The sequence below is a fragment of the Saimiri boliviensis genome, chromosome 2, assembly GCF_048565385.1.
Source record: "Saimiri boliviensis isolate mSaiBol1 chromosome 2, mSaiBol1.pri, whole genome shotgun sequence".
NCBI classification, from domain to species: Eukaryota; Metazoa; Chordata; class Mammalia; order Primates; family Cebidae; genus Saimiri; species Saimiri boliviensis.
The window spans coordinates 6787352-6812441 of NC_133450.1; the positions used below are offsets into that span (position 1 = coordinate 6787352).

The 25090-nt window shown below is 36.8% G+C and overlaps 1 protein-coding gene across 9 annotated transcripts in view; it reads left to right on the forward strand.

Annotated features, from left to right (window-relative positions):
* Window positions 1–25090, forward strand: part of MYO9A (myosin IXA) — a 291275-nt gene that overhangs the window by 213927 nt on the left and 52258 nt on the right. For 5 of the 9 annotated variants that reach the window (XM_074392722.1, XM_074392721.1, XM_074392727.1 and 2 more), the window contains 10 exons: window positions 804–953; window positions 2438–2757; window positions 3378–4949; window positions 8607–8706; window positions 9209–9424; window positions 14428–14540; window positions 17796–17938; window positions 21021–21244; window positions 21744–21860; window positions 24649–24840. In XM_074392722.1, the coding sequence (XP_074248823.1) occupies window positions 804–953; window positions 2438–2757; window positions 3378–4949; window positions 8607–8706; window positions 9209–9424; window positions 14428–14540; window positions 17796–17938; window positions 21021–21244; window positions 21744–21860; window positions 24649–24840 (3147 nt within the window). The remainder of the gene's footprint in view (window positions 1–803; window positions 954–2437; window positions 2758–3377; window positions 4950–8606; window positions 8707–9208; window positions 9425–14427; window positions 14541–17795; window positions 17939–21020; window positions 21245–21743; window positions 21861–24648; window positions 24841–25090) is intronic. The other 4 variants (XM_074392723.1, XM_074392725.1, XM_074392728.1 and 1 more) reach the window with 2 other exon arrangements.

A 25090-nucleotide genomic window follows, 5' to 3' on the forward strand; every position in this document is an offset into this window, starting at 1 on the left:
TGGCCCTTATTAGTTTACCATCTTCCTCTTTGGGTATATAATATCTGCCTGCTCTCAAATGAAAGTTATAACTTCCGTACTAAAGGGATATGTCTCCTTCACCTTTGCAGCCTCCCAAACCCTAAAGATAGTGGAATGAAAGAGTAAATAAAATAAACTTATTAATAACTTTGGACAGTGAGAAGCTTTTAATGCATGCTGGATTTCAAAAACTGCTATTGGTTTATTCATGATATGATTCAAACTTCAAGATCTATGGTTTTCAACTTTTTTCCCCACCCCACACCCTAAAAAAATATGACATATTACCAGTAATACATTTACTCATAGCAGTGGTTTCCCCAATGGAGTAATGTATCATATTCTCTGGCGCTGGAATTTTGGTACTCCTGCTTACTTTGTCATTTCTCCCTCCCTTCTTCCTTTCTTACCTTCCTTAACCTTCCTTACCTTCCTTTTCTTCTTTGTCTTTTTTTTTTTTTTTTTTTAAAGGAGAGTGGGTCTGTTTTGTCAGAGAACTTGAACTCCTGGGCTCAAGCAATCTTCCTGCTTTAGCCTTCCTAGTGGCTGGGAGTATAGGCATGTAGCACCACACCCAGCTCACCTTCTGTATTTTACTATCTGCATTTCGATTTGAGACTGACTACTTTGGATAAATCAGTAGGAATATTTATCAGTACTTCATTTACATGCCTGCCACTGTGTGTGTTCTCTGAAAGCTTATCACAGAAAGGATGATTCATGAAATAAATTTCTCATATTTTTTCTGAAGCCGCACTCCTCATCTTTCTTCTTTTTGGTAGGTGTTTCTAAAGGAGCAGGAACGCCAGCATTTACAAGATCTGCTTCACCAGGAGGTGCTACACAGAATCATATTGTTGCAGCGATGGTTCAGGGTCTTGCTGTGTAGGCAGCATTTCCTTCATCTAAGACAAGCATCTGTTATTATCCAGGTGAGAAGCAAAGGATTCTTTGCATGAGATTGACTAGTTTATTTGGCCCTTGTTTAGTAACCAGAACCTTTTTACTGTAAAACATTTTCAACAATAATGTAAACTTCAGAAATGAGAATATGCTATACCCAATTTTGAAGTGCTCGTAATACCCAACAGATTAGCTGGCATATAATTGACTATTAATAAATATTGATTCAATGTTAATACAGAATTTGTAGTTACAGTGTCTTGTGAGGTCTGAGTAGGGGCTAAGGAATTACCTATTGTTTACATAGTTCTTTTTATTCAATAGTTTTTGGGGGCGATGTTTGAGAGGTATGTACACCATTGATTTTAGACACTCTTTTTGGATGATAGGTACCTTATTTTACGTTTATCTGTTTTATTCTTTTTTTTTTTTTTTTTTTTTTTCCCAAAACGGAGTTTCGCTCTTGTTACCCAGGCTGGAGTGCAATGGCGCGATCTCGGCTCACCGCAACCTCCGCCTCCTGGGTTCAGGCAATTCTCCTGCCTCAGCCTCCTGAGTAGCTGGGATTACAGGCACGCATCACCATGCCCAGCTAATTTTTTGTATTTTTAATAGAGACGGGGTTTCACCATGTTGACCAGGATGGTCTCGATCTCTTGACCTTGTGATCCACCCGCCTCGGCCTCCCAAAGTGCTGGGATTACAGGCTTGAGCCGCCGCGCCTGGCCCGTTTATCTGTTTTATTAACTCCCTCATTGATTTATATCATTTCCATAAGATCTTTTCCATTTGTGCAAGAAAATCTTTAGTATTTTCATCTTTGGAATGTGTGTCAGGATTATCTTAAACCCACTGGTGTTATTTGGGCAAATCATAACAAGAGAATATAATATATTAAAATTATTAATAATTTGAAGGGCATCAAAGCATCCAAAAATTTTAAATTAAGTTCTGTGATGAACTTCATCAAGGTTATATTATTTAAAATAGCTGTTTTAGCCAAACATGTCTGGAAGAGAAAACTTTTTTCTTTTTATCTTTTTCAGGTGTACTTTCTGTTTTTGTGAAAACTTACTATTTTTATTTTTTTTGAGATGGAGTTTTGCTCTTGTTGCCCAGGCTGGAGTGCAGTGGCACATTCTCAGCTCACTGCAACCACCTTCTCCCGGGTTCAAGCAGTTCCCCTTCCTCAATCTCCTGAGTAGCTAGGATTACAGGCACCGACCACCATGCTAATTGTTGTATTTTTAGTAGAGACAGGGTTTCACCATTTTGGCCAGGCTGATCTTGAACTCCTGGCCTCAGGTGATCCACCCGCCTCAGCCTTTCAAAGTGCTGGGATTACAGGCATCAGGCACCACACCTGACCAGAAAACTTATTTTTAATCACCAAAAATTTAACTGCATAGCCACTTAACCTGTAATTATAACATAAGAAATTTATTCTCTCTTTTCTGTGAAAATGCAGTGTAAGATATGACAACCAGTTTCTGTTATTTTGTCTTCCCCACAGAGATTCTGGAGGAATTACCTAAGTCAGAAGCAAGTCAGAGATGCAGCTGTGCAGAAGGATGCTTTTGTTATGGCTAGTGCCGCTGCTCTTCTCCAAGCTTCCTGGCGTGCTCACTTAGAGAGGCAGCGGTACTTGGAGCTACGGGCTGCAGCCATTGTTATCCAGCAGAAATGGAGAGAATACTACAGGCGCAGGCACATGGCCGCTATTTGCATACAAGCAAGGTGGAAAGCCTACAGGGAAAGTAAAAGGTACCAAGAACAAAGAAACAAAATTATCCTTTTGCAATCAGCATGTAGAGGATTCAGAGCAAGACAAAGGTAATCACTGTTACTATAATAATTGTTTTTTTTCTTACGAAATACTTTGTTTATACCTCTGCATTAACAGTTGTCTGATTTGTATTAGCGTTGGTTATATACAACTTGTCTTTTTCAGTATACTGTGATACTTTTACTGATTTTAACCCACATTATATTGTCTGTAATGGAAGTTAAATCAGTTTTTTTTCAATTAAATTGGATCAAAAATCTACATGGTCTGTAATCATAACTGCTACGAATTAACTTTACATTAGGCCAAACCTTATATAATGGCAATATTCAACTGTTTTTGCTTGCAGAAACTTTAATTTCACACTTAAAATGTCTCTTTCAGGTTCACTTTAAAATACAAGTATTATTAAAATGAGAGCTTTACTTCTGAGTTAGTTTACATTTTGATTGAAATGCCCAGCTAGAAATAATACACTTAATGAAATATCATCTGACTCATGGAAATAGGAAAATTATGAAACATGCATCCATGTTAGTTTAAGAAGTACTTAGGTATTATAAAAAGATTTTACAACTTTGCATTTTTTCTTAAATTCTCAGGATATATTTTTTCTTCACTGGTAACTAAGAGATTTCTATAACCCATTTTATCTGTTTTTATATAGATTTAAAGCTTTAAAAGAACAAAGGCTAAGAGAAACAAAACTAGAACTTGGATTGGTGAATATCAAGGGATATGGATCTCTGGAAATTCAGGGTTCAGACCCTTCAGAATGGGAGGATTGTTCTTTTGACAACAGAATAAAAGCCATAGAGGAATGTAAATCTGTGATAGAAAGTAATCGAATTAGCCATGAAAGTTCAGTGGACTGCTTGAAGGAGTCACCAAACAAGCAACAGGAGAGAGCCCAAAGCCAGAGTGGTATGGACTTGCAAGAAGATGTGCTTGTAAGAGAGAGACCCAGATCGTTGGAGGATCTCCATCAGAAAAAAGTAGGCCGTGCTAAAAGAGAAAGTAGGAGAATGAGAGAACTAGAGCAAGCTATATTTAGCTTAGAGTTGCTAAAAGTTCGTTCTCTTGGTGGTGTTTCTCCTTCAGAGGAACGCAGATGGTCTACAGAATTGATGCCTGAAGGCCTTCAGTCTCCACGGGGTACACCTGATAGTGAGAGCTCTCAAGGAAGCTTGGAACTTCTGAGCTATGAGGAAAGCCAAAAGAGCAAACTAGAGTCTGTAATTTCAGATGAAGGAGACTTGCAGTTTCCATCACCTAAGATATCCAGCAGTCCAAAATTTGATCCACGGGACAATGCCTTCAGTGCCTCAAATGAGCCTAGCTATGCAGAGCATTTGAAGGATGAAACTATGAAGGAAAAGGTGATTTGCAGTTCTGAGTCTATTACTTGTAAACCACAGCTGAAAGACTCCTTCATTTCAAATAGTCTACCTACTTTTTTTTATATTCCCCAACAAGACCCACTGAAAACAAATTCCCAACTAGACACAAGTATCCAGAGAAACAAACTATTGGAAAATGAAGACGCACCAGGGGCAGCTCTTACTTTGGATATCCACAGGGAAACTAGGAAGTATCACTGCTCAGGAGAAGATCAGATTGTTCCTTCTTTGAATACAGAATCTTCTAATCCTGTGCTTAAGAAGTTAGAAAAGCTGAACACCGAGAAGGAAGAAAGGCAAAAGCAGTTGCAGCAACAGAATGAAAAAGAAATGATGGAACAGATTCGCCAGCAAACAGATATTTTAGGGAAGGAACGCAAAGCCTTCAAGACAATTGAAAAGCAGAGAATTGGAGAGTCTTTGCTGGCACCGTCTTTCTATCAGTCAAAACAAAGAGTAGAGAGGCCATCCTCTCTTCTCAGCTTAAATGCCCCAAATAAGGGAGAACTTACTGTACTGGAGTCTCCATCAGTAAAAGATGCAGCTCTTGCCCAAAAAGACAGTCCCTCTGCTCACTTACCCACAAAGGACCGACCTATCACCGTGTTCTTTGAAGGAAAAGGAAGTCCATGCCAGTCTATTACTGTCAAGGAATTATCCAGGACAGAGAGAATGGGCACCCAGCTGAATGTAGCTTGTAAACTCTCTAATAATCGCATTTCAAAAAGAGAACACGTTAGGCCAACTCAGTCCTATAGCCACAAATCTGATGAACTTTCCAGAGAGGGAAATACTAGGCCCATTTTCTTCACTCCAAAGGACAATATGAGTATTTCCCTGTAAGTGAAATGTTTATTGTTTTTTAATGTGTAAATGGGAAACTTCTTGGAGTATTTTTATTAAGGTGTCTTCTTCTCTTCCAACTATTTGTGTAAAGTGGCTGCTCAACTTGATCATTTTCTCTTTGTAAAAATATTCCCTAATTGTTGACTCTACCATCACCTCAAGTTGGATGTAGTTATACCCTAGGAATGCTTGAGTAATCATAAATAGGAGAGTAAATACTGGGTTCCTCCCCATTAAGTGAGAAGCATTTGTGAAAGGGCAGTACAGTGCCTATTAACATAGTAGGCATTCACCAAATCCTGATTGCTTTACAGCTGTGAGGTTTAGTAGTACAAGGTTGTTAGTTTTATTTAAAGAAGTTAATGTGTTTTGTCATAGCTGTTGGCCTATTTATGGTCATCATTATGTTCTTTATACTTTTTTGTGTGTGATAAACACATAATGTAAAATTTGCTATCTTAACCATTTTTAAATATACAGTACAGTAGTGTTAACTGTGTGCACATTGTTGTGCACAAGATGTCTAGAACTGTTTCTTCTTGTAAAATAAAACTCTTTTCCTTCTCCCCAGCCACTGGCAACCATCATTCTACTTTCTTTTTCTAAGAGTGGAATTTATCTTTTGAACTGGTGGTAGTATAAGTAATATAAGTGGATTTTTTTTTTTTTTTTTTTGAGACGAAGTCTCACTCTGTCACCCAGGCTGGAGTGCAGTGGTGTGATTTCAGCTCAATGCAATCTCTGCCTCCCAGGTTCGAGCAGTTTTCCTGTCTCAGGCTCCCAAGGAGCTGGGACCATAGGTGCACGCCACCACGCCCGGCTAATTTTTGTATTTTTAGTAGAGACAAGGTTTCACCATATTGGCCAGGCTGGTCTCAAACTCCTAACCTCAAGTGATCCACCCACCTTGGGTCCCCAAAGTGCTGGAATTACAGGCATGAGCCACGACACCTGGCCATAAGTGGAATTTCTTTATACTTTTTAAAACTAATGATAGTCACGAGAAAAGCATTTTTAAGTGGTACATGAAAACAGATTTGACAAATATAAGATACTCGTATTGTCTTTGTATTTGGTAGATTCTTTCAGTTCTTGTGGGAGAATGTCGTCATTGAAATGAAAGGAGGGCTATATCTTAGGGTTAAAAAAAATTTATATTAACAATGAAAATAACATTTTCTTTCCTATTATATGTAACCCAAACATTTAAATATTTCACCCTTTAAAATTTCATGTGGACTTGAGAGAAATCCTTTGTTAATGTGGGCAAGAGATGATCAATAATTTATTTTTCCACCAAGGGTTTCTATAGTACTATAAAGTGCAGTTGAGCTTAGTGTCAGCTTGAGATACCATTCCCACCCATTAATTTACAGATTTCCCGTAAGTTCAAAGGCTTTGTGTAGCATATACACCCATAAGAGAGTGTTAAAAACATATTTCCTGTCATTCTAAGTTTAATGACACATGATATTTCATGCATATCTGTAAGTGAGCTCTTTAATAGTCTTCTTTAGTGTCTGTTAATTATGACATTTATGTGTGTGTATATATTATAGGTGTATATACATATAAAGTAGCTGTTGGATCCGTGAATCTGTTTTGTAGAAAACGGAATTGTAGATTCCAAAAAATATTAATTATCTTTGTGAATTATTTATCACATTTTTCCAAGATACATAGTTTCAGGTCTGTTTGAGCTGATTTCCTGTATTGCTTTATTAATGATCTACTTATCTTTAAAGTTATTTTATATGAGATTATTTATATGAAAGTCTGCAGATAAAATTCATACTTTAAATCTCCTCCTGTTATATAACTTATATTAGAAACGTTAACATTTTGTAGAATCATAAATGTCGATGCTTCTGAATTATCTAGTCCAGTTTCCACATGTTACAGATAAGATCACTGGGGCCCATAGAAGTGAAATTACTTATTCAAGATCATATATTTAGAGAAATGGCTGGAACTAGAACTTGCATTTTATGATTAAGGATCAGCATTGGGTTTTGTGATTAGAGAGTAATACTAGGTTAGTGTCCCTTTTGTATTGTAGTGGTGATGAGTGCACAGTAGTCTTTAACTGTTTAATGAGAAAAATCAAGGTAAAGTCTAAAGAAAATGCTGTGAGTTCAAAGGTTAATTGCAGTGGTCAGGTCCTATCAAGATCCTATTAATTATTGTTACTCTTTGGAGGATAAATAAAGGGCCAGTAGGCTCAACTGTGATGAGAGATTTTGATAGCCAGAAGAGAATCCTTAGGACAAAGTTAGGATTGCTAGGCTTACATACATTGCTCAAGAAAGGAGATCTCTAAGAAGCCTTTAGCTAGCAAAGATTGCCAACTGTTTGTTTCAGGCTTATTGCATAGAGGCAAAGGACAAATATTTCTTATGGCTCCTAGACTTTCTTTTATAAAAATTAAATGAAAGAATTTGAATGGGAGAACAATTAATCTACCAACTAGTATCATAAGTTAGTGTCTAATTTTAGCCAACACTGTGCTAGGAAGTAATATACAATTTCTCAAGGAGCTTACAGCCCTGCTCAGGAGAGATTAGCAATACATTGTTACTAAGACTCATGGTACTGACTTAATATGGTAATGGGGCCCATGAAAGTGCAGATTATGTACACTTTTTCATCAGATTTTGACATCTATTTCTGCCCAGAATTTAGTGATAAAACAGTCTCATCATATGGTTATTCAATCAAAATTAAATTTTCATAAGCTAACACTACAATACCTATATGATCTGGAGCATACATTTAGTTTGGTAACAATTTCTTATCCTGCCAGTGTTGATTTTATTCTATTCAAAGTCAAGATTTTGTTTTTTTGTTTTGTTTTGTGTTTTGTTTTTTGAAACAATGTCTTACTCTTGTCACCCGGGCTAGAGTACAGCTGACTTCAACCTCTGACTCCTAGATTCAAGCGATTCTCCTGCCTCAGCCTCCCAAGTAGCTGGGATTACAGGTGCCTGCCACCACATCCATCTAATTTTTGTACTTTTAGTAGAGATGGGGTTTTGCCAAGTTGACCAGGCTGGTCTCAAACTCGCAACCTCAGGTGATCCTCCTGCCTCAGCATCCCAAAGTGCTGGGATTACAGGCATGAGCCACCGAGCCTGGCCTCAATGTCAAGTTTTAAAACTCAGACAGTGAACAAAATCTACAAAGAGAGATTTCAGAAAGAGTTTTCTAACCAATAGGAACCATCTCAGTATAAAACATAATGAGATCCTCATCACTGGATGGCTATTTTTTAGGTATTTTATAATGATTAGGTGGAAAGACCCCTTGTAAGACTGGAATTCTAAGGATTCAGGGATTTGGTAATTTCCTTTTCTCATCATCAGATCCATTTTATTTCTTGAGTTTGTTTTGCAGCTATTATTCTTAAACATATGTCGTCATAGTGGACTATACCCACTGATCCTCAGGACAAGACCGCCAGTAATTCAGTCATATATGTAGTTTCAGGATTATTATTACTAATTAGCTAAGCAGAAGTAAAAAATGACTTACTGTCTTGGGAGTTGACTAAGATCTGAAAATATTTATGGAATTTACTGGAATTCTTTGACCTGGCTGCCAATGGGATATCTGCTAAGCACTGAAATGTAATTTCATTGTTTTATTTAAAGTGTCAGCAAAGAAGCCTTAAACAGTAAAAATCCTCAACTCCATAAAGAAGATGAAACAGCATGGAAACCTGTGAAGTTAGCTGGGCCAGGCCAAAGAGAGGTAAGTATTGTGTCTTGTTTGTCTATCTTCTATTTGAAATAGATATGCATTATTTTGGAAATTATTATTCTTGTAGGTAGAGCACCTCATCTACCCATTTACTCCCAAGTGTTTTTAGAGAAAGAAGCCATGAGCTGAGATTGTTATAATTATGAAAGTGTACTCCAGGCAGGGAATGGTGCCTATAAACCCAGTTGCTAAGAAAAAGAAGGCAGTTTGTGCAAGTGACTTTGTTGGCTTATTATGGCAGTGAAAGATGACTTCTTTGGCTATGTAGAACAGTGCCGATTTAGCTTCCATTCTAGTTCTTTGTCCAGAGTAATGTATACAGATACCTTTTGGTCATCCCTGTCACTTCTACTAGTGGAAAGGGCATGGTGGGGTGGAGGGATATTTCAAGAAATTCATGAGCCCTCTGATATCTTTCATTGGCGTCATCTCAGAAAGAAAAAAAAAAAAACCCAAAACATTGTTGTGTTATTTGTTTTATCATTTGGTCAAGCAGGTTGCCAGACCGGCCCATAAAAAGAAAGCTCGAATGGCGCGGACGCGCTCCGATTTCTTGACTAGAGGTACTTTTGCCGATGGGGAGGGGGATACAGAGGAAGATGATTACGATGACATTATTGAGCCCCTTCTCTCCCTTGACCAAGCTTCTCACTATGAGCTAGGGCCTGCACCCAGCCTGGGTCAGGCCTCTCACAGTGACTCCGAAATGGTAATTTTACATCAATATAAGAAAAATAGCAAGCAAATCTGATGGAAATAGTCTTTGCTAATCCAAAGCTAACCTTCACAGCTTCTTCCCATGTAATGGTTTGTACATGGGAAACCTCAGTGAACACAACTAAACTAAAACTTAATTTAATAGAACCCAAATAAAGGGCACTTTAAAAAGCCATAAATTAAGCAAAATTAAGATTATTTGACTTAGCAGTAATGTAGAAATTTTCCCTGTTGTATTCTAAAAGGTCTAGGTAGAGTGCTAGAAATGAAAAAAAAAAAAAAAAACTGATGTTTTATGAAAAAATGGTTCTTACATTTTTTTTCTGTAAAAGGCCAGATAAGTATTTTAGACTTGACCATAGTTTACTGATCCTTGGTCTAGTTTACTGATCCTTGGTCTAAAATAATCCAGTAGCTTTTAGCTGCAATGGTGTGTACTTTTACTTTTTTTGCCTGTGAACTTGCTTCCTCCACCTTACTTTTCACTATTAAGAAATAAACATGAATTTTTAAACATACAGTGAGCAAAAAGTGTCTCCCTGGAACCAACCTAGCCAAATAGAAGGCCATATGTAATGTGAATATGTATTAATCACACAATATAACATTGGTGTTATGTTTGAATGAAACTGCACCATTTCAAGCTAAGAATATAACTTTATCATCTTCTTAGCCCAAATCAGGTATATATGTGGTTTGACAAGTATCAGTGTATTTATGGGTATATTAAAGCAAAGAGTTTCATTTTGGAATTGACCTAGACATATGTAAGGACCCTATGTCTAATATGAACCAAAACATCACTGATGAAGTGGAGTGAAGTAACATTTTATTTCCATGCATATCTGGAAGTGAGCTCTCTAATATTCTTTAGTGTCCATTAATTATGGGAGAAAAATTTTAGGATGGTCTTTATTTGACTCTTATCTTTGAACGGTTTTAAGCTGTTTGAATTGTCAAAGATCTAGTTAGTTGAAATTTCTCCTATTTTCCAGAATACTCTCCTTGTCTTTATCTTTTGTTGGAGGTAGACCCAGTTTTTAAGTGACAAAACTGATGTTTTATGAAGGCAAAAACAAACAACAAAAAGAGAAAAATGCAAGACAAGTTCCCTGATTAGATAAATGAATCATTAACCTGAGCCGAACTGTAGGAGCTGCCCTGTATTTGAGTTATAAATAATGAAATATATGGTGTTATCTGATTTAACAGTTAAATACAAAATTATGTAATTTAACAAACTAATTTTAATGAAAAGTCCTGCTTTATCTAGTATATATAGGTTTATTGTTTGCAGAAAAACTTTGGCATTTATGACTGCTGTTTTGTTCCTGAGAGTTTCCTTTGTAACAACCCCTAGTACTTTTGGTGATAGATTTCTTTTACACTGGGAACTTTTACTGAGATGAACCAGGAAGTTGGGCTTTCTGCTTGGAGCATTCAGCTCCTTTCAGTGTTCTAGCCTCTGTTCACCTGCTTGACGGTCACCGCATGCCAGTAGTTGTAGAGCACTTCCCCTGCACAGTGTGTTAGTCATGTCTCCAGCTTTCTCCTTTCCTTCTCTTTCATCACTAGCTGTTTTAGGAACAGGTGGTGGTGCTTGTTTCTGGTGGACACTGCATGAAGAAGCTTTGCTTTGTAGAATATGTGGATATTTACTTACCGGGGTTGGGGATGGGGTGGGTAGGAATAATTTTTAAATGTGTTTCTCTTTTTATTTATCTTGAGAATATTTCATGTTCTAACATTATCTGTTACGGTGAAGCTGAAGATATATTGTGTCTAAATAAAATCTACTGCAATCTCACAACCCAGATATTTTCTGGATTTTGAATGGATTTGATTTTCTAGGTACATGGAGTTTTTAAAGGACTGGATTTTTTTTTTTTTTTTTTTTTCTGGACCAATTGATTTTATTACTCTGAACTGTGTTATTAAATCTTGGAAGAAATTGCCGTATGACCTTTCCAACTGTGATGTAATTTAATGGGATAAAGACATTCACAAATGAATTGAAGGAGATTTCATAAGCATTACCTCTTGAGTTTTTAAATTATTCATCAGTTGTTACCTGCTGTGGGAGGGGAAACAAGTATAGGAGTTTCTCTCCTTATTGACTTTGGTGTTTTTTAACCTCTTACTTCGAGCTCTGCCATTTGAATAACTGTTTAGTCTCTGTATGCTGCTCTCACTCCATTTTTATACACACCATGTTGGCATTTACTCAAGAAGAATGGCATCATCTGCTAGGCAGTATTTTTAAGGTAGCTTTGGGCCGGGCGCGGTGGCTCAAGCCTGTAATCCCAGCACTTTGGGAGGCCGAGGCGGGTAGATCACAAGGTCGAGAGATCGAGACCATCCTGGTCAACATGGTGAAACCCCGTCTCTACTAAAAATACAAAAAAATTAGCTGGGCATGGTGGCACGTGCCTGTAATCCCAGCTACTCAGGAGGCTGAGGCAGGAGAATTGCCTGAGCCCAGGAGGCGGAGGTTGCGGTGAGCCAAGATCGCGCCATTGCACTCCAGCCTGGGTAACAAGAGCGAAACTCCGTCTCAAAAAAAAAAAAAAGGTAGCTTTTATATACTTTTTTAGTTTCTTAGTCTTCTGGATGGTAAACAGTTTAATAAAATTGTTTCTATTCCTCACTTGTAGTATTAGTATAAGAAACATTGTGCTTTTCTCTGTACAGTTTTCTTTTATCATCCCCCAGATTTAAAGCAATCATCTCTGTGGATATGACTTCTGAATAGCTCTCCAGAATTTCAATCTTCTTTACCTCCAGCAGGATAAAACTAAATTTCTCATTATTCTTCCCAAACTGCTGTCACTTCTTACATTCCTATTTCTCTTAGTCTCTTAGATACTCTCTAATCCTTGTCTGTGTTGAATTTTCTCTCTCTCTGCTGTCTAGTCCACAGACTGCCAGAAAAACCTGTTGATCAAACAAAGCTGTTTATTAGCATATTACAGTAAGAGAAGACTCACTTTGACTGTGTCTTAGCAATATCTCACACGGGAGAAGTCAGGAGAGGATATTCATAAGGTTTTAGGGCCCAGGCTGGGTGATTTTGAGGTCGGTCTTGCATGGTAGAAAACTGGTTGGTATTGAACAGAGTTTATTATGTAAGAGGTTTGGATTGGCAGCCTTAAGATAGCAGCCACACTATTTAATATACATTTAGTATTTATATGTGTATTTTATTCCCCTAAAAAAAAAGTAAGGACCAGTTTATAGCATTGTGACCATCTGTTCTTTGAAGATTTGGCAGAGTTCTGTGACACAACCTGAGACAGGTACTTTTTTGTGGTGTAGTTCCTTGATATGTTTTCCTTTGTTTGTTCCAGGGAAATTGGTCTTTTAAAATCCTTTTATCTAACAGGTCCAATTTTGGTAAACACTTTTGTCTTACGGAATTATCTATTACATCTGACCTTTTGATGTATTTGCATAGAGGTTTAGAAAGTAAGAGCTGGGCATAGGGGCATGTGCCTGTAGTCCCAGCTACTGAGAAGGCCGAGGCAGGAGGATAACTGAAGCCCAGGAGTGCAAGGCTGTAGTGAGCTATGATCATACCACTGCACTCCAGCCTGGGCAACAGAGCAAGACCCTGTCTCTTTAAAAAAAAAAAAAAAAAAAAAAAAGTTTATTAGACCCAAACAGTACTCAGTGTAGGGCTAATTATTCTTGACCATTGAGGCGAGATCCTTTGTATATTTTGCCCAGTGCCCTGGGAATCACAAAGTTGTATACTCTGGCTCTTGAGTATAGACACTGTTACTGACCTTTTGTGAGTGATAGGTACAGTTACCTTTAATCCTTTCAAGTGATCTTTTTCCTGGTCTTAGGTTGTTTTCTCATACAAAGTATTGATTAGTATACAAGCTAAATATTCAATGTGGACCTTCTGTAGATCTCTAGAGTTCTATCTTTGTGCTTCTCACTCCTCTCCAGTACTCTGTCTGTTGGTCTCTGGTCACCATATTCATCTTGGACTTTCAGCTTCACATGTTCCACTCAGAGAGTCTTGTCAGGTTTCACCTGGGTTTCTCCTTTCTGCATCACAGCCTAGAAACTCTCAAGGCAGTAAGATGGGGCAAGTATAGGACATACTTCCTTTTTTTAACATACTTCCTTTTTTTCCCATCTCTCAGAGATACCTGTTCATTGTTTTAAACATTGCTGTTTCATGTTATTTTGTCTGTTTTGTTGGTTTCAGGTAAGAGGGTAAAGCACATCCCTATTACTTCATCTTTGCCAACTTAGGGTCTTTCCTATTTCTGTTAATAATAAGGCCATAGGCAGACCAAAAGGCTAAAGAATATTATAACTACAAAAAAATGAAATATTAGGAAATAACTTGAATATATAACAAGAAATTCTGTCCTCAGAACAGGACTGTCTTTTGAGGGGCACGTTTTAAACAGATGGAACAAGAAATGCCAAATTGAAATTCAGGTCACAGTTTGATAGCCTTATAAATTGTATATAATTTAGATCATTAATGATGGTAATGAGCCTTTCTTGGTCTTTTGGCTTTTTAAAAATCATTGTATATTCTATCTGTTTTAAATTATTGATTGGATATATGAAGAATCTATAATAGCAAGTTAAGCCATAAAAGTAATAACTGCCTTTTAGGACAAATAAAAGGAGACATGAAAAACAATACTTAGTGTTCTAGATTTATTAGATGCTGCATCTTTTGTCTCTATATTTAAATGGTTTTCATTATCTTGCCCTTCCACTTGGGATTCTTTTTTAAGTTGTCAGAAAATATGAACTGATAGATCCTGTTTATTTTCACTGACCAAGTCCTCTTTATTTCTGATGACTTTATATAGAGTTTTCAGTAGTCTCTGTTATTTCAATGAATTACTGAATGTTTTTGTGTGTTTTTTAATTGCTCAAGTAATTCCATAACCTGAGTTTTAATTACAGTGCTATCATATATTGACTTGGCATTAAAATCTTTCACGTATGTAATTATTACAGACATCGCAGAGATTTTCATCAGTTGATGAACAAGCAAAGCTTCATAAGACTATGTCTCAAGGAGAAATTACCAAGTTGGCAGTGAGACAGAAGGCTTCAGATTCAGATATAAGGTATAAAACTTCTAAAATTATGTTGAAATATTTCTGGTTCATAACCATATTAAAGACCACTTTCTCACTGACTATAGAAGTATAATCTAAGGTAACCCAAATCCAGAGCCAATAATACTAGAAATCAAATATTGAGAAATAAGATATAACACAGTAGAAGAACATGTACCTGGAGGTAATAGATTATATATATTGAATTTCCACATCCTTCCCCGCAGTTGCTAAAATGACAAAATCTACAAAGGACTATTCTTCCCGTCAAAAAACAAAAAAACTCAAGTGAAAACAACTGCAGTAAAACTGTGGAATCCAAAATGTAAATAAATTTTAAATTTTAAATATGTTAATACGTATGAGAAAGCCAAATCCTAATCCAGCTATGTAAAGCTGAGAAAGATGCATCTAGCTGGTTGACCTTCCCCAATTATAGCAGAACAAGAAATTTATTCTCTGGAAAGTGTGAAACAGAGTATCTCTGGACCTGGAGTTTACTAGATACAGTTGAGGGCTGGGGCACGTATTTGGAACAAGGGGATTTAATGCCTGTTTACCTACAGAATGTTAAGATTTCCCAGCCTTCTTCATTTGCTCAGTTCCTACATTTCCCATGCCCTCTAAGCAAATGATTCAAAGAGTTTTGGGGTCTTCTGTCCAGCCCTCAAGGAAAAACCTGAATATATTACTATCAGGGTCTCTCCCTACAAAGTCAACCAACCAGATAACCCTGTAAGGAAGACCATAATTTAGCAGCCCCACCAATACACACTAGAGCTTCCAAGCTCTTTTTTTTTTTTTTGACCCTACTTTAAATATAAATCAACCACTGATCACCGTACATTTGAGGAAATGCCTTATGTTGAAGAAACTAAAACTAACAGATAAAATACAACCTGAAAGAAATAAATTCTATGCAGGGAATAGAACACTTCAAGACCGTCATATACAGCTATAAACAGACCTTCTGCATAACAAACACAATTGCATTGATGAAACAAAAGGATGCGTGAAAGAGAAACATTTTCATAATAAAAAGCTTTTGAAAATTAAAAATATGATAACAGGAACAACTAAAGAATCAGAAGGAAAGTTGAGGACATATCTCAGAATGTTGAGCAAAAAGAAGAAATGGAAACAATGGGAATATTACAGGCTCCATTCAGGAGATCTAATATCCCAATGGTAGGAACTTTGGAAAGATAGAACCAAGAAAACAGAGGATACATTATTAATAAAGTAATTTAGCCAAATTTTACAGAACTAAAGGGCACGATTTCCAGATTCAAAGGGCTCACTGAATACCCAACGTAATGGATGAAAATAGACTCATACCAAAAGACATGTCTTTATGAAACAAAAGAGACAAAAGGAATCTCTTTTATGATGATGAAAGTAGTTTTTCAAATGACAGTTGCACAGCAAGCAATGAGAGAAACCAGTCCAAATTGGAGCAAGTTAGAAGGCTCTGAGAGAGGTTTTTTTTTTCCCCAGTAAGTTGAAACTGATAAAGTACCTAATATATTTGAACATGTTGAGAGTTGATACAAATGGGGAAACTCATGGAGGTGAATTGTATATAGAAAAGTAAGCAAAGGAAAAATAAAGCCGTTTTAATGAGCATATTTTAAAAATCCTCTAGAATAAAATAGATCATTTAGGGAATTACATCCTTCAACTGTGAATATTATTTACATAATAAAAATAAATACTGATCATCATTAAAAGCAAATACTGAATATTGGCCTAACTAAAAGTACAGTGTAAGTCTTTTGGGGGCGAATGTTTGTGGTGGGGTTAGGACTGGAATGGTGGAACATGCCTAATAACTATCTGTGGCCATGAGTTTGACAGTTATAGAGCATGTTAAATATTAGAAGAATTAGTTAAAGCAATTCAAAGTGTTGCCTCTAGGGAACAGAAAATGGGGTGAACATGGCAGAGAGATACTGTTGCTTTTATTAAGTGTTGTAGAACAGTTTCTCTTTTTAATGTGTAAATGTATAAGTTTAGTTATAAGCTTTAAAAAAAAAAAAAAAAGGAAAAAAGAAAGAGCAAGGGCTTCAAAACCAGGTAGACCAGATTTTAACTTTCATCTCCATCAGGCCTCTGAGCTAGTTTGTTCATGTGTAAGTAAGGGTAATAATACCTATTTACCATGGTACTTGTGAAAATTAGGAATATCATATGTAAGGCATATTGCTTGTCACCTACTAGATACTCCAAATTGTTTAATTGAATGAATGAACAGACAAACAAACAGATAAATTAATACACAAATAAACCTTCAGCTGTGAGGTTAGAATGCACAATACAGGTATTCAGTCAGTAACTATATGCCATTGTTACCGCAAGTTACTTCTTTGATGTATGTGATGAAAGAGCATATACGCACTAAGGCAATACAATTTAATAGATGTGGTTCTGAATTTTGTCACTCACTGTGAAACTTTGGGAAAGTTATCTGATATTTAAGTCTCCACTTTTTCACCTGTAACATATTTATAGTAGTTTGTTAAAAACAAAGTTGTTACTGTTACTTGGTCTTTAAGAAAAAAACAAAAAAGCAAAGTTGATGTTATAATTAAATAAGGTGTTTCTTTGTAAGCACTGTGCCTGGAGCAAGATACAAGTTCAAATAAGTAGTGGCTGTTGCTAATAATACTAATAACTCATAAATATAAAATAGTGACATTAAAGCTTTTATTATGTAACAGTGAGTGGAAAGATTTAAAATTCTATGTGCATCATGATAACAGTGATGTAAAACTTGCCATAATTAATGGATAAAAACTGGAAGGGAATGACAAAAAAAGATAAACTAATGTTTTTTAGAGTGGTAGGATTATTGTAAGTGATATCTTTAAAAAGTATTTTCTTTGTTGTTAAATTGTGTATATTCTAAATCCAGGCTGGATAGGGGAGAAGAATGAAAAGATACCTTGTGTATCTAATGAGTTAGAATTCTGGCCCCACTTGCTTTGTAGCTGTTTCATTTTAGAAAATTATTTAACTTCTGTGAATTTTGTTATTTCTATATTCAGATGAGGAAACATCTTAAATATAAAAATAACAAAATCCAGAGAAGTTAAATGATTTTTCACCTCCCAGGTGAAGTTTAAATGCAAAAGTAAAGATAAATACACCTAATTTAAATGTGAAAGTTAAATGAGCTAATAGGTTTATAAAGCCTAAAGTGATATACAAATATTATCACTGAGATATTCTAATTTCTGTTTTTACCTTTATTTCTTTAAACAGACCTCAGAGAGCTAAGATGAGATTCTGGGCCAAAGGGAAACAAGGGGAGAAGAAGACTACTAGAGTGAAACCTACAACCCATTCAGAGGTTTTGCCATTCTTTGCAGTCTCAGATGTGATTCCAGCTCATCAGTTTCCAGATGGTAAAAGTGACCAAAGGGTGGAGCTTGTGTTCATAATTTCTGTTCACTCTTTCTGAAAGTTTGCTAGTCCTGTAGTATTCATAATGTCAGTCCTGTTGCCTGGATGTTCTAATGAGATAGGATCAGCATTGTCAAATCCTTCCTTAACTAAAAAATAAAGTTACATTTTTCCTACAGAAGTTTCCATAAAATGTGTCACAAGACAGTAAAGCAGCACCCACCTCAAAAACGATTTTGTATGTAGGTTAGCCTTAGTTTTCTAAACTATAAAAATGTAGCCATCATTCATTCATTTAACAAATATGTATTACTGGTTATAACTAATAGCAGCTAATATCTGAGTGCTTCTACATGCAAGGCATTATGGTAATCATGTTATGGTTATTAACTCAGTTGATCACAACAATTTTTTTGAAAGTTATTATTCCCAATTTATGGATGAGAAAACTCAGGCATAGAGAAGTTATTTATTAGGGCAGGCATGATGGCTTACTCCTGTAATCCCAGCACTTTGGGAGGCTGAGGTGGGCAGACCACTTGAATGCAAGAGTTCAAGACCAGCCTGGGCAACATAGTGAAACCCTATCTCTACAAAAAATATAACAATTAGTCAGGCATGGAGGCTTGTGCCTGTAGTCCCAGCTACTTGGGAGGCTGAGGTAGGAGGATCACTTAAGTCTGGGAAGTTGAGGCTACAGTGAGCCATGATCATACCACTGCACTTCAGCCGGGGAAACAGAGTGAGACGTCTCAAAGAAAGAAAGAAAGAAAGAAAAAAGTCATTTATTTATGTACATATAGTAACTAGAAGAGCTAAGAGTTGGATCCAGGCAGTCCTGCTCCAGAGTCCACAGTCTTAATCACTGTGTTGTATATTAAGTACTTGCTGTATTTCAGTACCTACCAGATACCTGGCACTTTATAATATAGCTCTTATTTTTCAGTTTTAGAAACAAGGTCTCACTGTGTCGCTTAGGCTGGAGAGGTGTGATCATAGCTCACTGTAACCTCTAACTTCTGGACTCGATCTGTCCTCCTACCTCAGCCTCCTCCCAAAATGCTGGGATTATAGCCATGAGCCACCATGCCCAGTACCGTAGCTCTTATTTTAACTTTCTGGGCATGCACCGTAACACATTTGAGAAGTACCCAACAGTTAGTTCATCTATTTAGAAAACTGACCTCTCTAAATGGGAAAATTACTTACTCTCCAAGTTATTGTAATGCTAGAAGATTGCCCCTTCTTCTCAAGCCCTTTTCTCATGCCTGAGAGTTTTTAGCTACTGTGTAAGGATACCAACTGTCTTCAACAGGGATGTACATTAGAGGTGGGGGTATATGGTAATGTGAGTGAAATAGCAGCATTGACTAAAATAGAGGTCCTCAGAAGAAAGCTTAAGTAAGGATAGAACAGACCCAGTTACATTAAGAAAGCAAAATCTTCTCATATCTAGGATAAAATAGAGAAGGAGGAAAGATCATTAGGCTTCCCAGAGGGATGGATGGACTTGAGCTCTGGATGCCAGAGGAAAGAATGGTAGAGATGTAGCTAGACCCCTGTTTTTTTTTGTATTTTATTGATTTGCTTCTATCAGTTGACAAATGGATATGGATAAAACCAATAATAAATTAAGTGAATACTATAGGTTTGGGAAACAGGGGTTCCCTACTGTTGAGTGACTAAAGTGATCAATTTCTTATATCTTGTCTGGTCGACAGTAATCATTCTAAATTTTTTATTTCCCACAGTTATATTCTTTGCTGCCAATTCTCAAGAAAGAAGTATAAACTCTAACTGAAAATTCATATTATACACAGACTTTGTTGTGTGTTTGTTTCATAGTGACACATGTATAAATGTTAGGATTATAGCTTTTTATTTATATTTGGCAAAAATTATTAAGACAGCCTTTGTTTTTGATGCTAATATGTGATTATGGATAATTTCTTTGGTAAACATTTATTTTATTAATAAGAAAGATACTGACTTTGCTAAATGAAATAATTAGATACTTAATATATCTAAGCTGTATAGTAGAATTAAAATGAGTTGATAAATGTTTGAATTTAGTTGTATCCTGTATCTTTATACTCTACTCTCATGTCATAACTGAGATTGAGTTTGTCTCAATTCCTGCCTGAGGTGGTATTTAGCATGTAGGGGGCTACTTTTTTCCTTTATTATCAAAGTTAGCTTAGATAGAATGACGATATACCATTGAACAGAGGGTGAAGACCATACACGTTGGGAAGACAAGCACATGTGAAATGAGAGAAGGCCAACATTTTTATCGAGCTTCAGATAGGGCTTTGGCAAATCTGGTCTACTTCTAAATTGTAATGGGCTACATGGAATCTGATTTCTCTGATGTGAACATTTGTAGTGAAAAATTATAGAGAAAATAAATTGATAATTATTTGGGGAATGTTTAAGAAAATCCTAAATGCTAACGAGACCCAAGCAGAAGTAAGCCAGTTGTGTTTCTTGGCTCCCTAACAGGTTGCCAGTGATACCAAGTGCTATCACTGAAGTATTCCAGGACTTTAGACCATAGGAAAGGTCTAAAGTATTGTGATTCTATCTAAGCTAACTGATAATAAAGGAAAAAAGTAGCCCCCTACATGCTAAATACCCAGTATCAAATTCTAATGGTTTATTGGACTTGTATATAGCTATACATGTTGTTTCAACCGTGTAGCAAAGTTACTACTTTGTTAACAGTGAGCATTTAATATGCTAGTGTGGTTTTGTATTCTTTTCTTTGGGACTGAGATCTTTGGGATCTAACTTGATGTCCTGCAAGGCATTTCTATCCAGGTTTTTAATACCAGACCTTAGCTTCTTGGGAGATATGATATCATTTCCCTTTGAAAAGTGGTACTTTTAAAATACATTTTCTGTACAAATGTGCTATCTGGATTTACTGCTTAGCTGCCTGACCTCAAACATCAATGTTTGTTTTTCATGATACTTGCATGTTTTCTTCAGTGACTTAGTAAAGGAACATTAAAAAGAAAGATGTGAAGATTGTTAACATATTTACTAAATGTGTCTTTTTGGGTCTTCTACCTTGAATTATAGAATTAACTCAGTATCACCCAACACCTCCTTTGAGCCCAGAACTGCCTGGCAGTTGCCGGAAGGAGTTCAAAGAGAACAAAGAACCTTCTCCAAAGGCTAAGCGCAAGCGAAGTGTGAAGATTAGCAACGTGCCTTTGGATTCTATGCATTGGCAAAATGACTCTGTCCAGATCATAGCAAGTGTCAGTGATTTAAAAAGCATGGATGAATTTCTTCTGAAAAAGGTACACTTTATTTGCCAAGTTAGGCCAATGAGCCTCTCTGTCTATGGAATGCTTGTGTGTTTCAGGATATACCCTCTAGATATCAAGGTTGTATATGTTTCGGTGCTTTAGATAGTCTGTTATTTACCAGAAGGGTGCAAATAATAGAATATGCATTAGTCAGACTGGGTAGACAGGATTTAAGGTTGTAGGCTTTAGTAGTCACTTAATTTTACTAAAATTGTCATATTTCATATGGGAAAGTGCAGCCTGTTGAACACAGGAGTTGTTTTTCTTGTCACAGAACTATAGCATCATACAGTATTAGAAGGGACCTCAGAAATTATCAAGCAGTAATTATAGTTTGACTATCTGGTCGTACTTTTACCTGGGTCCTATAATAGCCTGTGGCTTGCACTTTGAGGACAGTCATTGTGGAAGAGACAATACATGCCTACTGTTGCATTTACCTCTTTTCAATTCATTGATTATGTATTAAAACTAGTTTTGTGGTTCCCAGGTGAATGACCTAGATAATGAAGACAGCAAGAAGGATACACTAGTGGATGTTGTATTTAAAAAAGCCCTGAAAGAATTTCGGCAGAATATCTTCAGCTTTTATTCATCTGCGTTGGCGGTGAGTTGGACTATGTTAGGAGATATTTAGTAGTTCAACATATGAAAAATTTGACGGTGCTATAGAAGATAATACAAAACCCATCTCAAAAAGAGATTTCTCCAGTTCCTTGTTTTTGTTTTAGAGATAGACAAGGAAAAATGTACTGAATGGTGTCAGATTAAAAGCTCCCTTGAATTTCCTCGAGTAGCCTTGTCCCACCTTATAGCTGTTTTTTTCATCTTTGAAGATACTGACTTCAGATATCCTGGGTATGATTCTGTTTTATCCTGTGACTTCATAATCCTTTCAGCTCTATTGCTAGGCTGTAATGTCTATTTTTCCTGTGTGTGGACTCCATTATATGTTTTCTTTCAGTATAATTAGGGCAGTTAGTTTATGGTCACTGATTTCTTTCTTTCTTTCTTTCTTTTTTTTTGGAGACAGAGTCTTGTTCTGTCACCGGGCAGCAAGCTGGAGTGTGCAATCATGGCTCGCTGCAATCTCCACCTTCCAGGTTCAAGCAATTCTCCTGCCTCAGCCTCCCGAGTAGCCAGGACTACAGGAATGGGCCACCACACCCAGCTAATTTTTGTATTTTTAGTAGAGACGGGGCTTCACCATGTTGGCCAGGATGGTTTCGATCTCTTGACCTCGTGGTCTGCCTGCCTCGGCCTCCCAAAGTGCTGGGATTACAGGTGTGAGCCACTGCGCCCGGCCAGGTCACTGATTTCTACATATGAGTTTATATCACTTTGAGATTTACCTTATACCGTACTTCAATGTGATACTGGTCATGTTTTAGGAAATTTATTTTTTGTATGTGCAATTAATGTTTTGGTCTATAGAAGCATTAGTGTTTTTGAATTATAGTCAGTAAAAGAATTCATGCTTTATTGGCTTTTCATTGTTGAACATATTGTTTAATTCACTGTGAAGAGAAATATCAGAAAAAATTTTTAATTTATACTCTACTTTTATATATCTCTCAGGGTAAGTTTTTTTTGGCTGTGTAAAAATAGGGACCATACAGTCTGAGAGAGCTGGAACACTGTAATAAAGAAGTAATCAGTTCTTGACAAATTACTAGATTTGTTGAGGGGCATGGTTGTCCGTCTTTTTTTAATTCTTCTCAGTTACTTAACACTCTTATCTCTTTCTCTGCTCCATACCTGTATTCCCTAGTTTATGGGCTCAGCGATATTGAATGCTTTAGTGCACTTTGGATCACATAGGAAGAGTCAACATTATGAAGTAGAGCTTAATAGTGGTTTTCTAACCTTGGATTGAAAAAGTTCAACCTCTGAATCTGAAGAGGTGAAAAAGGAATAAATTCTAAATGTGTGTTGTTGTTGTTTTAAGAGATGGAGTCTCGCTCTGTTGCCCAGGCTGGAATGCAGTGGTGTCGTCTCAGCTGCCCTCCTGGGTTCAAGCAATTCTCCTGCCTCAGCCTTCCAAGTAGCTGGGACTACAGGCATGCACCACCACAGCTGGCTAATTATTGTATTTTTAGTAGAGACGGGGTTTCACCTTGTTGGCCACAATGGTCTTGAACTCCTAACCTCAAGTGATCCACCTGCCTTGACCTCCCAAAGCGCTGGGGTGAACTACCGCACCTGGCCTTGTATGTAATATTTTTTGATCATTTAAAAGCTTATGTTGGCAGGTCGCAGTGGCTCACGCCTATAATCCCAGCACTTTGGGAGGCCAAGGTGGTGGATCATGAGAGCAGGAGTTCGAGGCCAGCCTGACCAACATGGTGAAACCCCATCTCTACTAAAAAAATATATATATATACAAAAATTAGCCGAGGATGGTGGTGCACTTCTGTAATCCCAGCTACTTAGCAGGCTGAGGCAGGAGAATCCCTTGAACCTGGAGGCGGAGGTGTTGCAGTGAGCCAAGATCACGCCATTGCACTTCACCCTGGGTGAAGAGCCAGGCTCCTTCTCAAAAAAAGAAAGAAGGAAAAAAAAAAAAGCTTATATTTTTCTTTCTTAAAAAAATTCCAGATCTCATTTAAATAAAAGAAATTCTATTTCATTTACTTGCAAATAATATGATTTTACTCTGGGCATGTCACTCTTCTTTGGAAAAATAAATTGGTTACTTAAGATTCAAATATTCATTCTTTCAATTTTAGAGTAGAATCATCTAAACAAGGTTCATTTCTCCGAAGGTAAGTAATTAAGAGGGATGCAAATAACTTTTATAGCTACATAAAATTAAAAAGCCACACTTAGAGGAGAAATTCACAAGACTTCCTCAAATTATTAGTTAGATTATTTACTAAAATTTATCATGTTTAATTCTGCATTCATCCCATACCAGAATGGGAGTTTACAAATACCGCATTATCTTATGGGCATGCTCATTAGAAATTGTAACAAGGCCGGGCGCGGTGGCTCAAGCCTGTAATCCCAGCACTTTGGGAGGCCGAGGCGGGTGGATCACGAGGTCAAGAGATCGAGACCATCCTGGTCAACATGGTGAAACCCCGTCTCTACTAAAAATACAAAAATTAGCTGGGCATGGTGGCGTGTGCCTGTAATCCCAGCTACTCAGGAGGCTGAGGCAGGAGAATTGCCTGAACCCAGGAGGCGGAGGTTGCGGTGAGCTGAGATTGCGCCATTGCACTCCAGCCTGGGCAACAAGAGTGAAATTCCTCCTCAAAAAAAAAAAAAAAAAAAGAAATTATATAAGGATCCTAATCTTTATTCTAAATACTACCCATTACAAGTGTATACAAAACTCTGTATTTAAAGAGTTTCTTTATAAAACCATACATTTTTTCTCTTATTGCTTACAGATGGATGATGGGAAAAGCATACGGTATAAAGACCTTTATGCACTATTTGAACAGATTCTGGAAAAGACAATGAGGCTTGAGCAGCGTGATTCACTGGGTGAATCTCCAGTGAGAGTTTGGGTCAACACTTTTAAAGTGTTTTTAGATGAATATATGAATGAATTCAAGACTTCAGATTGCATAGCTACAAAGGTAAATGTGATATATTTTAATTACTAAAAGGATTTAATTATGAATTCTTTTAAGAGTGTTCAGGACATCTTGTATTTGAGAAAAACATTACAGAGAACATGTCAACTCAGTGCTACTTTAGATCCTCCAAATGTCATTCTATCTTGTAATATATCAGACCATGTTTTCTAAACCATATTTTCTGTAATCAATAAATTTTTCACTGAGTTCTGCCCTCCAGATTATATGCTTAGCAGAGATCAGGGACAGG